Below are 17,821 nucleotides of genomic sequence, written 5' to 3'. Positions count from 1 at the left end.
CTTAAATATATTCAATGACCCAGCCTCCACAGCTCTCTGGAAAAGAGAATTCCAAAGATTCACGACCCTCAGAGAAGAAATTCCTCCCTCATTTCCATTTTAAATGGGTGCCTCCTTATTCTAAAATTATGCCTCCTAGTTCTAGATTCCCCCACGAGGGGAAACATCATCTCTGCCCCTTAAGAATCTTATATGTTTCAATAAGATTCCCTCTCATTCTTCTAAACTCCAATGACTATAGGCCCAACCTGCTTAACCTTTCTTCATAAGACAACCCCTTCATCTCCGGAATCAACCTCGTGAACCTTCTCTGAACTGCCTCCAATGCAAGTATATCCTTCCTTAAATAAGGAGACCAAAACTGTACGCAGTACTCCAGGTGTGGTCTCACCAACGCCCTGTACAGTTGTAACAGGACTTCCCTACTTTTATACTCCATTCCCTTTGCAATAAAGGCCAAGGATCTAGTACCGAACCCTGGGAAAACACCACTGTATACTTTCCTCAGTCCAAAAAACAACCGTTCACCACTATTCCCTGTTTTCTGTCACTTAGCCAATGTCGTATCCATGCTGCCACTGTACCTTTTATTCCATGGGCTTCAACTTTGCTGGCAAGCCTATTGTGGCACTTTGTCGAACGCCTTTTGGAAATCCATGTACACTACGTCAACCGCATTACCCTCATCAACCCTCTCTGTTACCTCATCAAAAAAACTCGGATCAAGTTGGTTCAACATGATTTACTTTTAACAAATTGGCCTGCCAGGGCTTGCCCTCCAAATACTGACCAATCCTTGCCCTCCAAATACTGACCAATCCTTGCCCTCCAAATACTGACCAACCCTTGCCCTCCAAATACTGACCAATCCTTGCCCTCCAAATACTGACCAACCCGTGCCTTCCAAATACTGACCTATCCTTGCCCTCCAATACTGACCAATCCTTGCCATCCAAATACTGACAGATCCTTGCCCTCCAAATACTGACCAATCCTTGCCCTCCAAATACTGACAGATCCTGTCCCCAATACTGCCAAAGACTCCGGCCCCATAATAAATGCAGAATTATGGCCTTATCCATTACAGTACTTCCAAATCCTGCCTACAATTCACTTGGATCCCTCACCATCCTTTTTGAACCCTTCAATCTGTTTCCCCAATGTTCCCTCACCTCAGAACCATCATTCCTACTCCCATATCCTACAACCCCTTCTCCTTGATGCCAGAACCAGAGACTTTGCTTCTCAATACTCCCACATTGTAAGACCCTCTCTGTTACTTCCAAATCTCAAAACTTGCCCCATCACCCAAGCCCTCAGACTCCCAGTCTCCCCTATCAGGCCCTAGAATACCACTGACACTCCAGGATGCCTGTCCCACATTTCCCATACCTATGCTGCCCCTCCCCCATACTTTCATCTTTACCATCATTAATAATGATAGAGATGACTGGAGCCAACACCTCATTCTCTGGTTCTAGTTAACTATGTTTATTCTCCTTCTTGTCTCCAGATCGGTCTTCTAAAGGATGAAAGGATGAGGTTCTGCTGAGGGAGTTTGAGGAGCTAGGGTCTAAATTAATAAGCAGAACCACAAGGGTACTAATCTCTGGATTACTACCTGAGCCACGTGCAAATTGACATAGCGTCAAGCAGATCAGGGAGTTAAATGCATGGCTCAAAGAGTGGTGTGTGAAAAATGGGTTTCAATTCATGGGGCACTGGCACTAGTACTGGGGAAAGAGGGAGCTGTTCCAGCGGGACAGGCTCCAATTAAACCGGGCTGGGACCAGCGTCCTGGCAAATCGAATAACTAGGGCTGTAGATCGGGATTTAAACTAAAAAAAAGGGGGGGTCAGGTGAGGGGAAATTTAGAAATCTAAAGAGAACGGTCAAGGCAAACAGCTGTTACAAGTATTGCTGAAGAGGGGGCACAAATAGAGATAAATGGGTTTGATTTAATAGCCATTACAGAGATGTGGTTGCAAGGTGACCAAGGTTGGGAACTAAATATTCCAGGGTACTTGACGTTTCAAAAAGACAGGCAGAATGGTAAAGGAGGGGGAGTAGCCCTGATAATAAAGGATGACATAAGGACAGTAGCGAGAAAGCATCTCGGCTTGGAAGATCAGGAAGTAGAATCAGAAAACACTGGTAGGAGTAGTATATAGGCCCCTAACAGTAGCTATACCGTTGGACAGAATATTAATCAAGAAATAGTAGGAGTTTGCAATAAGGTAATGCAATAATCTTGGGGGACTTAATCTTCATATAAACTGGACAAATCAAATTGGCAAAGGTAGTCCGGAGGACGAGTTCATGGAATGCATTCGGGACAGTTTCCCAGAACAATATGTCATGGAACCAACCAGGGAGCAGGCTATTTTAGATCTTGTATTGTGTAATGAGACAGGGTTAATTAGCAATCTCATAGTAAAGGATCCTCTGGGGCAGAGTGATCATAATATGATAGAATTTCACATTAATTTTGAGAGTGACTTGCCTAAGTCCGAAACTAGAGTCTTAAACTTAAATAAAGCCAATTACATGGGTAAGAGGGACAAGTTGGCTATGATAGATTGGAAAAATAGATTAAAAGGTATGGCAGTAGATAAGCAGTGGCTAGCATTTAAAGAAATATTTCATAATTCTCAACAAAAATACATTCCATTGAGAAACAAACTCCACGGGAAAAGTGATCCAACCGTGGCTAACTAAAGAAGTTAAGGATAGCATTACATTGAAAGAAGAAGCTTATAATGCAGCACGGTGGCATAGTGGTTAGCACTGTTGCCTCACAGCGCCAGGGACCCGGGTTCGAATCCAGCCTCGGGCGACTGTCTGTGTGGAGTTTGCACATTCTCCCCGTGTTTGCGTGGGTTTACTCCGGGTGCTCCGGTTTCCTCCCACAGTCCAAAGATGTGCGGGTTAGGTTGATTGGCTATGATAAATTGACCCTTAGTGTTGGGGGGATTAAATACGTGGGGTTACGGGGATAGGGTGGGATATGTGTTGGTGCAGGCTCGATGGGCCGAAATGGCCTCTATCTGCACTGTGTGGTTTCTGTGAAAAAAAAAAAAAAAAAGAATAATAGTAAGCCTGAGGATTGGGAGAGTTTCAGAAACCAGCAAAGGTTGACCAAAAAATTGATAAAAAGGGAAAAAATAGAATATGAGAGAAAACTAGCAAGAAATGTAGAAACTCTTACAATCTGCTTTTATAAGTATGTAAAAAGGAAAAGAGCAGCAAAAGTAAACGCTGGTCCCTTAGAGGCTGAGACAAGAGAAATTATTACGGGGAATAAGGAAATGGCAGAAACGTTAAACAAATATTTTGTATCTGTCTTCACAGTAGAAGACACAAAAAGCATACCAAAAATGGTGGGAAACCAAGGGTCTAATGAGGGTGAGGTAATTAATATAAGTAGAGAAAAAGTACTAGAGAAACTAATGGGACTAAAAGCTGACAAATCCCCTGGACCTGACGGCCTACATCCTAGGGTTCTAAAAGAGGTGGCTGAAGAGATAGTGGATGCATTGGTTTTGATCTTCCAAAATTCCCTACATTCTAGAATGGTCCCAGCAGATTGGAAGGTTGCAAATGTAACACCGCTATTCAAGAAAGGAGGGAGAGAGAAAACAGGGAACTACAGGCCAGTTAGCCTGATATCAGTCATCGGGAAAATGCTGGAATCCATTGTTAAGGAAGTGGTATCAAGTCACTTAGAAAATTATAACATGATTAGGCAGTCAACGTGGTTTTATGAAAGGGAAATCGTGTTTGACAAATTTATTAGAGTTTTTTGAGGATGTAACTAGCAGGGTAGATAAAGGGTAACCAGTGGATGTAGTATATTTGGATTTCCAAAAGGCTTTCGATAAGGTGCCACATAAAAGATTATTACACAAGATTAGGGCTCGTGGGGTTGGGGGTAATATAGTAGCATGGATAGAGGATTGGTTAACAGACAGAAAGCAGAGAGTAGGGATAAACTGATCTTTTTCAGGTTGGCAGGCTGTAACTAGTGGGGTGCCGCAAGGATCAGTGTTGGGGCCTCAGCTATTTACAATCTATATTAATGACCTAGATGAAGGGACCAAGTGTAATGTATCCAAGTTTGCTGACGATACAAAGCTAGGTGGGATAGTAAGCTGTGAGGAGGACACCGAGTCTGCAAAGGGATATAGATAGACTGAGTGAGTGGGCAGTAAGGTGGCAGATGGAGTATAATGTAGGGAAATGTGAGGTTATTCACTTTGGTAGGAAGAATAGAAAAACAGAATATTTTTTAAATGGTGAGAAACTTTCAAATGTTGGTGTTCAGAGAGATTTGGGTGTCCTTGTGCAAGAAACACAGAAAGCTAGCATGCAGGTACAGCAAGCAATAAGGAAGGCAAATGGCATGTTGGCCTTTATTGCAAGGGAGTTGGAGTATGAGAGTAAGGACGTCTTGCTACAATTGTACAGGGCCTTGGTGAGACCACACCTGGGGTACTGTGCACAGTTTTGGTCTCCTTATCTAAGGAAAGATATACTTGCCTTGGAGGCGGTGCAACGAAGGTTCACTAGATTGATTCCTGGGCTGAGGGCTGTCCTATGATGAGAGATTGTGTAGAATGGGCCTATACTCTCTGGAGTTTAGAAGAATGAGAGGTGATCTCATTGAAACATACAAGATTTTGAAGGGGATTGACAGGGTAGATGCTGAGAGGTTGTTTCCCCTGGTTGGAGTGTCTAGAACTAGGGGGCATAGTCTCAGGATAAGGGGTAGGCCATTTTAGACTGAGTTGAGGAGGAATTTCTTCACTCAGAGGGTTGTGAATCTTTGGAATTCTCTGCCCCAGAGGGCTGTGAATGCTGAGTCTTTGAGTATATTCAAGGCTGAGATCGATAGATTTTTGGACTCTCGGGGAATCAAGGGATATGGAGATCGGGCGGGAAAGTGGAGTTGAGGTCGATGATCAGCCATGATCTTATTGAATGGCGGAGCAGGCTCGAGGGGCCGTATGGCCGACTCCTGCTCTTATTTCTTATGTTCTTATTCCCAGCACCCTTTTCATCCTCACCCATTCACCTTTGAAATTTAAAGCCAACTCTAACTGAAACTCCGACCTGTACAATATCTGTGCTCACTGTATGGCTATCATTCAGATTCCACTACCTTGCCAGCAGCAACATTGATCTCTGGTACCACACTGCTGCTTCCTTTATACTGTAATCTCTTTTTTTTCACAATTTTTAATACCTCCCCACTGATACATTAACCACACTCCTGTTCACCCCCTTTCTTTGTTTCAATGTAAATCTTCCTTCTTTAATCTGCATGCCACGAACACACCACCAAGCCCTATCCACTCCCCTCATCACCCTGTCACGACACCACCCGTTTCACTTCACCACTGGCACTTTCTGACTCTCCAGGGTCGCATAACTGTTTGACCTGGCTCCAAATTTATCTGAATGACAACATACATTTTAATTTTATTTATTTCCAAAAGTTATTGCCAAAACCTCTTCATCTCCCAGTCCCTGAACCCCAATATCCGAATCTCCCAATCCCCCATTCTATGCTTGCCATATCTCCAACCCCCACCCCACACTCTCCGGCTGGAATTCTGCCGCCGCTCAGAGTGCAGCTTCGGAGGCGGGTCTGCTGTCAAAATCTAAAAGATTGACAGCGGGGCGGTTTCCCGCTCTGAACCCGCCTCCTTGTAAGTTTCCAAAGTGCCGGGTCTGTCTTCACAGACCCGACACCAAGCAGCGGGCCAGCCAATTAACATCATTAAGAGGTAGTTTAAAGGTATTTAAAAAGAATTTTACCAGGTACTTACCATTTTTCCAACTTTTCCAAGAGGTTCCCGTCGCTCGGGGATCACGACAGTGTGTCGGGTTCTCAATGACTCTCCATTGCTGTGAATAGGTGACAGCTGCAAAAGTGGTATGATCAGTAAGTTCGCAGATGACACGAAAATTGGTGGAGTGGTAAATAGCGAGGAGGGAAGCCTCAGGCTACAGGACAATATAGATGGGTTGGTCAGATGGGCAGAACAGTGGCAAATGGAATTTAACCCTGAAAAGTGTGAGGTGATGCATTTTGGGAGGACTAACAAGGCAAGGGAATACACAATGAATGGTAGGACCTTAGGAAGGACAGAGGATCAGAGGGACCTTGGTGTGCATGTACATAGATCCCTGAAGGCAGCAGGACAGGTAGATAAGGTGGTTAAGAAGGCATATGGGATACCTGCCTTCATTAGCCGAGGCATAGAATATAAGAGCAGGGAGGTTATGATGGAGCTGTACAAAACGCTGGTTAGGCCACAGCTGGAATACTGTGTGCAGTTCTGCTCGCCACACTATAGGAAGGATGTGATTGCATTGGAGATGGTGCAGAGGAGATTCACCAGGATGTTACCTGGGCTGGAGCGCTTCAGCTATGAAGAGAGACTGGACAGACTGGAATTGTTTTCCTTAGAGCAGAGAAGGCTGAGGGGGGACCTGATTGAGGTGTACAAAATTATGAGGGGCATAGATAGGGTAGATAGAAAGGAACTTTTCCCCTTAGTAGTGGGGTTAATAAACAGGAGGCATAGTTTCAAGGTAAGGAGCAGGAGGTTTAGAGGGGATTTGAGGAAAAGCTTTTTCACCCAGAGGGTGGTTGGAATCTGGAACTCACTGCCTGAAAGGGTGGTAGAGGCAGGAACCCTCACAACATTCAAGAAGCTTTTAGATGAGCACTTGAAATGCCATAGCAGGCTACGGACCAAGTGCTGGAAAATGGGATTAGAATAGACAGGGCTTGATGGCCGGCACAGACACGATGGGCCGAAGGGCCTCTTTCTGTACTGTATAACTCTATGGGGGAAAAATTCAGTTGTTTGCACCTCCCGTTCGTGCCTTAAGAGGGCGCTAAGTGGGGCGCAAACCAACTAGCGCCCGGGCGCAGCGATGTTTGCGCTGCTTGCGAAATTAACTAGACATTTTGCGGCGGCGCTAAACACTGCCGCCACAATCTCCTGCGCCGGCAGATCGAGATGTCAGTCGAGTGCGCAATGCCCTGGTAGCGCCCCGGACTGGAAATTGAGTGGCGCCCCCTGCCTTACCACCTGCCGCTAGCAACGACCGGTTGAGGGGAGCGTTTTGCAGTCGGGAAGGGACTGGGGGAGCGCTATTTAAAGGCGACCGCTTCCTGCCTTTTTTTGTTGGTGACATTTTTGCACCACGCATTCTGAGAGAGAGAGAGACTTCTGGAGAGATTCAATACTGTGTGAAGGAGTTTTGCATACTGAGCAGCACTTGGCAGGTTCATCTTGATTTGCCCTTGTATCGATTTAGAAGAGACTGTGGGGGCTGCACTCTGAGCTCTTTCCCTGGGTCTCTCCATTGTTCTTTCCAGCAGATTTGATGTACAGGTCTCTCCAGGCTGAGATTCAAGGCTGCAATGAGCAGGATGTGGATGGAGACCAAGATCAACCCTCCCCTTTAAGATAAAAACAGAAAATGCTGGAGAAACTCAGCAGGTCAAGCAGCATCTGTGAAGAGAGAAACAGATTTAACGTTTCAGGTCGATGACCATTCATCAGAACTCCCCTTTAAGAATTGGCCGGTGCCAGTGTGTCTGTGTTCCATTGCTGACTGACATCACATGAGCTTCACCAGCGCTCTGAGGTAGCGCCTCGCTCCTTGGCCTTTGTGCCTTAAGACAGATGTGAAGCGCCTGATTTAGCACTCCAATCACCTCCAGGGGTGAAAAAAGCCAAGTTTGCTGTCGGAGGCGATAATTAGCGCCAGGCGCTAAACTTTGCGCACAGCCGATAATGGCGCCCCAAACGAGGCGATACTGAATTTTTCCCCCCTATGACTCTAAAAGCTACCATTTCACAGCTGTTCACTTTCCAATGTCAGAAGCTGGAGTCTTCAGGATTTGGAAGACACTTTTGAGCTGTATGCAGTTTGGAAGTGTTTGGCGTAAACTCTCTATCCACTGTCACCTCCTTGGAGCAACCTCTCTCACCATTGACAGATCGCTTCTGTCATCTCTACTTCACATGCCATCTATTCCAGCAGCATCGGTACCCTTGAAAAAATCTCTCCTTGGTCCTCAGAATCCTACCACGATCAGCCCCAACACCAACATCACTAGGCACACCAGCATCACCAGGCACACCAGCAGCAGCAACAACAACACCAACCTTCTCCGCAATCACCTGACAGGACACACGGCATCAGCACCTGACCACATTGCTGCCAGCGATGGCCTCACCATGGCCATATTTACTTCACTTGACGCTGTACACCCTGGCTGCTACATGATGCGCCAGGTTGGCACCACCCCACACCAGCACCACAAAGCATCCCTACAATGTCCAAGCCATTCCCTTCACACTCATCACCGTTTGGGGGGGAACGTTATGTCTCACCATTCACTGGAACTCACTAAGCCACTTCCAAAGGTGCACACAAATCTGTCCAAGAAGGCAAAGTGTTGAAAATAAAGGTTTCAATGTTTGACAACACATTAACAGAAACTTAACATGAACAGTGCCTACCCTTGTGTGTTGTTAGTTGGTATGATTGGACAAGGATGAGGGTGAGCATGAGGGGTCGATAGTGAGATGGGGAAGTGATAATATAGAGAGGGATGGGTGGAGGTGCAAGGTCAGTTGGTGTGAGTAAGGATGTGCAGGAGTAGGGTAGGGAAGGCAGAGTGATGGGGATGTGATGAGTGGCACAGCAGGATGAGGTTGAGTGTGGCTTTGCAGTAACGTTTCGTGATCGATTGAGATCATTGAAAGGTTTGTGCCACTGCAGCCTGGTCCTCCTGACCATATCCCTGCTTGTGCCCTCCTGTGCAATGTGCGACCAGGCTGCGTTGGTGTCCTAGGGAGGTCCCTTCCGCCCATTGGAAGGGAAGAGAACCTCCTAGCGTGCTGTGAGTCCCTCCATAAGCATATGGAGGCAGTCATTGGAAAGCCTGGGTGCAGCCGTGCACCTTTGTGCAGTGTTTGTCAGTGTTTGCAGCACCTCAATGCTGTAGAACACTGACAGCACAACTGTCAAAATGAATGTGGCCATGGCCCTTTTAAGGAAACCGGCTGATGACGCGTCATTAGATGACATCATCAGACCTGCTTCCTTTTAAGTGGTTGGGAACCTCGCAGGGCGGGCTTAACAAACCCCACCAGGGTAAAATCATTTCGGAGGCCGGGATCGACACAGCTGTGTGGCCGGGACCCACCACGGGCGTGGCAAGCCACAGACCCGCTGAGGTTGGTAAAATCCAGCCCTCCACGTCCAGATCCCCCGCTCCATTGCCCATTTAACCATTATTAACCCCTCATTTACCCCAGCTTCATCGTGCATCTCTCCACCATTGTGGAAAACTTCCATTGTGCACCATCTTGAATATTTTACCAGCAAGTATCCGTGAGTGATATAATAATACCAATAATGGAATTAAATGTAAATTATAATACTGCACTTCATTAAAATACCACCAGGTGGCAGTAAGTGCTTAGGGTAATAAATGACTTCTGCATTTATGTAAGCAATGGGGCTGATGATGCAAAGTTCAGCAACCATTGTGTTGGTGCACCAGGTGCTAGCATCTGACATTATGTGGTGCTTAGGCCTGCTAAGCAGCTGGTGCACAGGGAATGTGAGAATGTCATCATACACGATGCTGATTAAGACCCCAATGTTTACTTAGATAAGTGGATGCCCCCACAGTGGGACTATACTGCAGAAGAACAGGGCCGTTCTACCTGGTGTCCTGGCCAATATTTACTCAACCATCATCACTAAAACAGATTATCTGGTCATTATCACATTGTTGTTTGTGAACGTCCTGAGGAAGTCTTTCTTTCTTTTCAATGTGCCGAAACAGCACTCCAGAGACTTGGCGCCCTTATGAAATGGCACAGCATGGCATGCCACTTCCCATATGTTTGGTCCTTCATCTTAAGTGGGATGACTTGCAACCCGTAGTTGCTCAGTTTTCACCTGTTTCAATGCTTCGACGTTCTTTCACTGTTAACCTTTTATAGAATCATAGAAATTTACGACACAGAAGGGGGCCATTCAGCCCATCGTGTCTATGCCAGCCGGAAAAGAACTGTCCAGCCTAATCCCACTTTCCAGCTTTTTGGTCCGAAGCCTTGTAGATTACAACACTTCAAGTGCGTATCCAACTACTTTTTAAATGCGATGAGGGTTTTTGGCTCTACCATCCTTTCAGGCAGTGAGTCCCAGGCGCCCATCACCCTCTGGGTGAAGTTCTCCTCAACTCCCCTCTAATCCTTCTACCAATTACTTTAAAACTATGCCCCCTGGTTATTAACCTCTCTGCTAAGTGAAATAGGTGCTTCCTGTCCACTCTATCTAGGCCCCTCATAATTCTATACACCTCAATTAAGTCTCCCCTCAGCCTCCTCTGTTCCAAAGAAGACAACCGCTTTTTTACTGTTTTGCAAGAAATGAACTGAATGAGAGCTTCTTAAAGCTACACCCCATCTGATCTGTTCCTGTTTCCCTGCGAATATTTCTCTAATAGCTACTGGTACTATATAGAAAGAACACATCCCTTTTTATTTTAACAGTTTGTGCTTTTTTTTAGTTAGAGCAAGTTTTAATTTAAAGAACTGCTAGTGGCAGATAATTCCCCGCCCTGATCTCTGTGTGCTCCCAGCACTCAATGAGCTGTATGTTGGGAATGTATTTAAGTTAATGGGGTGTTTTATTGCAAGAAGTCAGTGCAATATGCTACAAGCACGCACAACACCCAAGGAGCAGATGGCCCTGGTACAGAGAGACCACATTATTGGACCCAATATTCCAAAGACAAGGCGTTGGTCAAACCATGCAGTACTTTTAGCAACTCTCAACCATAGAGGTTTAATCCTTTAAAGACTGAATGAAAGAAAGAAAGATAGAAAGTCTTGCATTTCTATAGATTCTCTCACAACCTCAGGACGTCCCAAAGCGCTTTAGAGCCAATAAAGTACTTTTAAAATGTTTACTGTTGTAATGCAGGACTGTAGTAGACTTTCAGCGCCAACTTTTGTCAGTTTAATCCAAAAACTTTCTGTAATATTAAACATTTTTATTGTATATGTTTCTTTAGATTTGGCATACATTGCAGTTTAAAAAAATTAATTTTTGTTGATGAAAGTAGATTGTGAAAGTTGATAAGAAAGTTTCATATTCAGAAGAATTGTAGAAAATTGTTGTGGATCATTGGTTGGCCATCGGGACATGAAATTCGATTTGAGGGGGGAATTCAAGCCTGTGGATCAGGCCTCGCAGCCGGGTCAAGCTGATTTCAGTTTCGGGCAAAAGCGAGTACTAACTTCACTTAAAAAATATATACTTTTAGGTTTTTTTTCAACTATTTTTCAGTTCAAGGCAACACTTACTTTTCATCCACAAATTGTGATAGTGTGAGAACTGCTCACATATGTGCTGCTACCCAGTGTCTTTGTACTGGGTCTGCATGCTGACTCTCACAGGCAAAGCACAGCATCACTGATGTGCTTTGCACTTAATGTTACTGTACCAAGCATTTAGCACTGTAAATGCCAATTACAGTGCTACCTACAGACACAACAGGTACTGCAAATAAACATTGACATTTTTATTAATGGATTTTGCATAGACAGCCTGACATTCAAGTTTTCAATACATTTTAATATATAATATAGTTTTTGCCCCTATTCGGATTGAGATGTTCTTTGTGGAATGGGTAACAAGAACAACCTAAGCCATTACTTATGATTAAAATTTTCATTTATAGTTTATTTTTAAATTTCCTGGAAACATGTTTCGTTTTTGTTTTAAAAACCTAGTAAGAATCATGAGAATAAAATGAATTAAATGTTTTCCGGTGAAAACTGGAGAAGTTCTATGTTACCAAAGGCCTGCAGAGAGCCAACACCACAGCATTTAAGTGGTGTGGCTAACCCCTCTGACCCATTTTTCGCAAACCTGCTGCTGCCTAGGTGGTGATATGCGCACCACTAAGGTATGTATCACTGATGCAGATACTGCTTGGATTTTTGCTGCAATTTTTAGTCATCTCAGCAAGCAGACAGTTTCTTTGCCACTGAATCCTTCCAGGCACTATTTGGATGCCTTTGCTATATTAGTTAGGCCACAGCTCATATAAGCACTGTAGTCAGCCACTAGGAGGATATAAGAAAGAAAGAAAGAACTTGCATATATGTAGCGCCTTTCACGACCTTAGGACATCCCAAAGTGCTTTATAGCCGATTAAGTACTTTTTGAACTGTTGTAATGTAGTGAAATATAAGGATGATTAGGGTCTGACCCTATTGATTTTATTCTTAGCTGGTTTATTTGTTTTGGGATTTTTTTCCCCTTCCTATGGGAAAACCACTGATATTTTCCCTCCTACCCAAAAACCTTGAAACATGAACACGTTAATCAAAAACATATTTGCGAAGTATTACTAAATATTTTTTATGGCCTTATTAACCTGCATCGCTACTTTTAGTGATTTGTGGATCTGTATCCTCAGATCCCTCTGTTCCTCTACCCCATTTAGACACTTATTTTACATAAGAACATAAGAACCTAAGGTGTAGGAGCAGGAGTAGGCCATTTGGCCCCTCGAGCCTGCCCCGCCATTCAATAAGATCATGGCTGATCTGATCTTGGCCCCAACTCCACTTCCCTGCCCGCTCCCCATAACCCTTGAATGCCTTATCGTTCAAAAATCTGTCTATCACCACCTTAAATATATTCAGTGACCTAGCTCTCTGGGGAAGAGAATTACAAAGATTCACGACCCTCTGAGAGAAGAAATTCCTCCTCATTTCCGATTTAAATGGGTGCCCCCTTATTCTGAAATTATGCCCCCTAGTTCTAGATTCCCCCACGAGGGGAAACATCCTCTCTGCATCTACCCTGTCAAGCCCCTTCAGAATCTTATATGTTTCAATAAGATCCCCTCTCATTCTTCTAAACTCCAATGAGTATAGGCCTAGCCTGCTCAACCTTTCTTCATAAGACAACCCCTTCATCTCCGGAATCAACCTCGTGAACCTTCACTGAACTGGAGAGGGTTCCAAGGAGTATGTGACCTCCTTATTCTTCCCACCAAACTGTATTACCTCGCACTTATCTGTGTTGAAGTTCATTTGCCGATTACACGCCCATTCTGCAAGTTTATTAATGTCTTCCTGTATTTTGTCGCAGTCCTCTGTATTAACTAGAGCACCGAATTTGAGAGTATTTCACTTGAAAAATATAGATTGTAGATAATGTCAGACCCTTTTAGAAGTTTCAATAATTATACAATAATTTAGCAACTCCAATGCATTTAAATTGATGTATTACAACACATTCTGTTATATTTCTCACTGCATTTATAAATAAAAACACAAAATATTGAAATTATACAAGATTAACCAGCATCAGAAAGGGAAAAAAAAGTTGGGGGGAAAAATTCAGTTGTTTTGCGCCTCCCGTCAGCGCCTGAAGAGGGCACTAACCGGGCACAAAGCAACTAGAGCCCGGGCACGGTGCCGCCAACGCCTCCAGTGAAATTCAGCGGGAGGTTAGCGGCGGTGCTAACCGTTAGCGCCCTGTGGTGCTGCACCGCCAGCGATGACGTCATCTCCATGCGCAGCGCCCCGCTCGTGCCCTGGCTGCAATCTTCGGTAGCGCCCCCTGATTTACCACCGGACGCTATGTCTGACGGGGTCAAGGGGGCCTACCTGCGGCCAGGGCGGCGCCATTTAAAGGCGAGGTGCCGGGCAGCCATTTTTGTTGCTGGCCGCCTGCCAGCACCTGCCTCCACTGCCGTCCCCGGCCTCCTGACCCACCCCCCGCGGAGTGTCGGCTGCGCTCCATGAGCCCAGCATTTCTCTTGAGTGCCGGGTTCTTTCGCCGGCACTCCGATCCCCAGTGGCCCAGCTGGGCCCCGGGTCTCACTGCGCAAGACCCCTCCCCTTTAAGAAGGGGAGGAAGGCCTGCAATACTGCGGCACATAGCGCCGTGATATTCCCTCACAGCGCCCCAAGTGGGAGGCGGGACGCTTCCAGTAGCTATGGGGACGCTAATTTTTCCGGGGCGCTAAAAGTTAGCACCCCAAAGAGGGCACAACTCAATTTTTCCCCCCTAGATGTTTCATATGTTATTCTTCACACTCATTATGATGAAGGGTTGCACTCAAACTGTTAATCATTCTTTCTCATTCAATGCTGATCAACCTGCAATGTATACTGTATCTGGCATTTTCTATTTTTGCTTCAGACTTTTTAAAACCCCTGTTAAGTGCATTCTGAACTGGCCAAATCAGATAAATTGCATGGAATTATAGGCTTGTTAGTTTAAATAGTTTAATACCTATTTAGATTGGCCAAATCAGATAAGCAATTCACGTGCCTTTTATTCAGACATCGGTATGGTAGAACAATATCAAACTCTAATTATGTGAGGCCATTCAAAAGCATCGAATGAGAGCAAAGATAATAGCCCTGAACTTGCGGTCGGAGGCATACCTCTGGAGTATGCCTCCGACCCGTGAAACATCTACAAACTTACCTCCTGGCTCCATAGCTACGGAGAGTTCGGGTTCTGGGCCTCCAGGCGCACACCTGCATAAAGGCCCATGGATCCCAGGGACGCAGGTGGTTCGGAAGCGTTCCTGGGATCACGTGGGCCAGGTCCTCCAATGAGAAAGGAGGATTCCATTGCAGTCATTTCCGAACGGAATCCACTAATGACATGCAATGGAATCCTCAAATAATTAAACAATTTAGACAACTCTAATAAATATAAATGTTACAATTTTAAAAGTCCCTTCATTACACCAAATACAATAAAAATTTAATTTTTTGAAAAATAATTTTAATCTGGGCCAATATTTGCATAAACTAATTTTAAGTGTTTGTGCATCATTTTTAATTGTTAAATTTTTAATTTAAGATTTATAATAACCCTTAAGCTGGTGAAAGCAGGCCCTACGCCTGCTTTTACCAGCCGTAAGAGTTTCGTGGGCAGTACAGGAAACTTTGGTTTATCCAGAGGTTAAAAGTCCGGAAAGCTCTATCTACCGGCAAAATTCAGGAGCCGTTTCCTATAAGTTTTTTTAGTTCTTGTTGCTTTTTTTTTCTCAGTCAGGCTCTGCAAGGTCTGTAGCTAAGCAACAGCTTCAGCTAGAGACGCTTTTAAGCTGCAGCCGACTGTTTTGAAGCTGTTGCTAAGCAACAGGGTTTGTTGATTCACACGGAGCTGAAAATCTCCGTATGTTTCAACATTAGCGCTGGTTTGTCTGGCAGTTTTGATGGGACGGCAACAGCTCGTTCCTGTCGGTGCCGGATATCACAAAGTTTCCTGTAATTGGGCAAATAGCAAAACTCTGCACCAGCGAAAGTGATTTTTCCAGTCGGTTTGTATGATCTGTCAAGGCGTACCTTGACAGATCGCAAGTTCCGGGTTTTCGCGCATGCGGAATTCTGAAAGTTGCGGGGCCTTTCAGAAGGATTATGATGGCGTACGTTGAGCACACGCCGGCAAAGACACCACAAATTTTGGCCCATGAAATCAGAGCCATGATGAGCTACAAGAATATAATTTATAACCTAATCAAACCATGACTTCAATAAAAACTTTGGCCCGTATTTTCCGATGCCTACAGGTGTGTATGCGCTGTGTACACACCCGTAGGGACATCGGAAATGCTGGTTTCAGGCATGTGAAGCACATGCGTTGAAAACTGGCATTTCCGGGAATCTGTCAAGAATCCTCACAGATCGGATGCCTGCCCTGGAGAAGGGCCTCTGCGGGGGGGAGAGTTCTGCTTTCTGCAGAACCTCCGCCCGCTGAAATCACTTAAAAATCTTACGTCTGGTAAAAGCAGGCGTAAGGCCTGCTTTTACCAGCATAAGAGTTTAAAAAAGTAAAAACAAAAGTTTCACTCATTTATAATTTTAAAATACTTTTAAAAATGCTAAGTTTATTTTTAGCCCCATAAAAAACTTTAATTATTTTTTTCAAAAAATTAAATTTTTGTTTAAAATCTTTAATTTAATGTAATTTTAACTCATTTTAAAAACGTGATTTAAAAAAAATGTTTTTAATGTTTTAGTGTCTTTTTTCAGTGATCCCCATTCATACTTTTGACAGGTCTATCTGTCAAAAGTATGAAGGGTGATTCCCTTCTTTCATTGGCTGACCTGGCCCAGGTGATCCCAAGGATGCTTGCGAACCACATGCACCCCTGGGATACCTGGGCCCTGTGCATTTCGACTGTGGAGAGGTCCAGGATCGGAGATGGCCGGACCTCGGGAGCCCTCAGGTAAGGGCGTAGATTTTTTCCCGATAGGAGGCCTCCGCACGCAGGAAGCCTCCTATCGGAAATTACGGGCCATTAGAAGTCATAGACATTCTGCCCATTAATACCACTCCTTCTACAAATATGTATAATCTATCCTATCATAGTAATACTCCACCTGTTTAATTTAATTTACTCTGCACAAATACTCTTCTGATCACCAAAGGTTATCAAGCAAAATCGTTTCCACCCTATACTCCTCTCTTCAACACTGGCCTGCTGTCTTCCACAGATAATTTGCTGACCCACCACATATATCTTAAAGTGGAGTTGTTAACTTATGGGATAAACTGTCAGTGTATGGTGAATTCTGTGGAAAGTTTTGAAAAAGAAATGGGTACTTTACTGAGAAATTAGTGGGATACAAACGGCATCAAAGCAGGAGAAAGATAAAAGTTGTTAGTATGGGTCCTAAATGAAGAGGCCACAGGCATTTGGGAGTAATTTTAACTTTCGGCGATGGCGTAAAGAGAGGATATTGGATCAGGCACCTGTTATACCCCCCCGCCCGATTTTCCTTTCCATATTTTATATATTGCACTTTTTAATATTCATATTCCAGGAGAAATGAGTGAAGAGGAAAATCCTTTTTCTAATGTATCTGAAGACGAGATTGATGAAGATGAGGAGGAAACCATCACAGCTGTACCTCCACCAGTAGTCCTTCAAGAGGAGGAACCTGTAGATGTGACTACAAGTCCTGCCTTTCAGTGCCTGGATGAAGTAAGTTCTCTTCTATATTTACACTCGTTGATGTCCTGTGGCGTTGTACATAAGGGGGGTAATTTTGCTTGTCCTGAATACTGCACTTGGCCCAGACTCCCTGGGGGTAATTTTGACTTTGGGCAATTGTGTAAAATGGGTGATAGTGAATTGGTAGCCCCTTTTACATAATCTCTCGACTTTTATTCCTAATGACTTCAATGGAAATAAAAATCAGGAGAAATGTAAAATGGGGTACCGATTCGCTATCACCCATTTTACACTATCGCACAAAGTCAAAACTACCCCCAGGGAGAATAGACCATGGGCAGTATTCAGGTCAAGCAAGGTTAGAGGGTGGGGGTATTATTAGACCCAAGTAGGGAAGCGTACGGAGATGGCGGCGGGGAGATGTGGCGTGGATAAAAGTAAGATGGGGAAGGAGGAGCAGGAGACAGGGAATGGGAGGGGAGGATGGGTAAATGGAGGAGGGAAAATGGTAAGTAAAGTCGGGAAACGATCATGGCGGGGGTAAGAGGATGATGCCGGTAAATTATCTCTGGGGTGTCAGCAAGCAAACTCAGTGGGAGGTAACCGACAAGCATTCTCAGTTCATGGGAGTGGGATCAACAAACAATCTCATCGGGCGTGGGGGTTGGGGGTGGGTGGGGGGGGCGGTTGAGAAAGCAAACAATGTTAGTGGAGGAGAGGCAGCCAACACTCTCTTCAGGAAGCGGATTTGAAAACAAATGCTGCAGTAGA

The 17,821-nt window shown here is 44.6% G+C and overlaps 1 protein-coding gene across 3 annotated transcripts in view; it reads left to right on the top strand.

Moving 5' to 3' along the window:
• The window catches only part of ccdc146 (coiled-coil domain containing 146), a 161,697-nt gene that overhangs the window by 2,259 nt on the left and 141,617 nt on the right, over positions 1–17,821 (top strand). For all 3 annotated transcript variants that reach the window (XM_086010422.1, XM_086010420.1, XM_086010421.1), the window contains exon 2: positions 16,920–17,080. In XM_086010422.1, the coding sequence (XP_085866548.1) occupies positions 16,925–17,080 (156 nt within the window). In that variant the 5' untranslated portion in view covers positions 16,920–16,924. The remainder of the gene's footprint in view (positions 1–16,919; positions 17,081–17,821) is intronic.

Source organism: Somniosus microcephalus, chromosome 17 (assembly GCF_052327205.1).
Source record: "Somniosus microcephalus isolate GS21.2 chromosome 17, FLI_Smic_1.0, whole genome shotgun sequence".
NCBI classification, from domain to species: Eukaryota; Metazoa; Chordata; class Chondrichthyes; order Squaliformes; family Somniosidae; genus Somniosus; species Somniosus microcephalus.
This window is presented reverse-complemented; position numbering and strand designations above follow the sequence as displayed.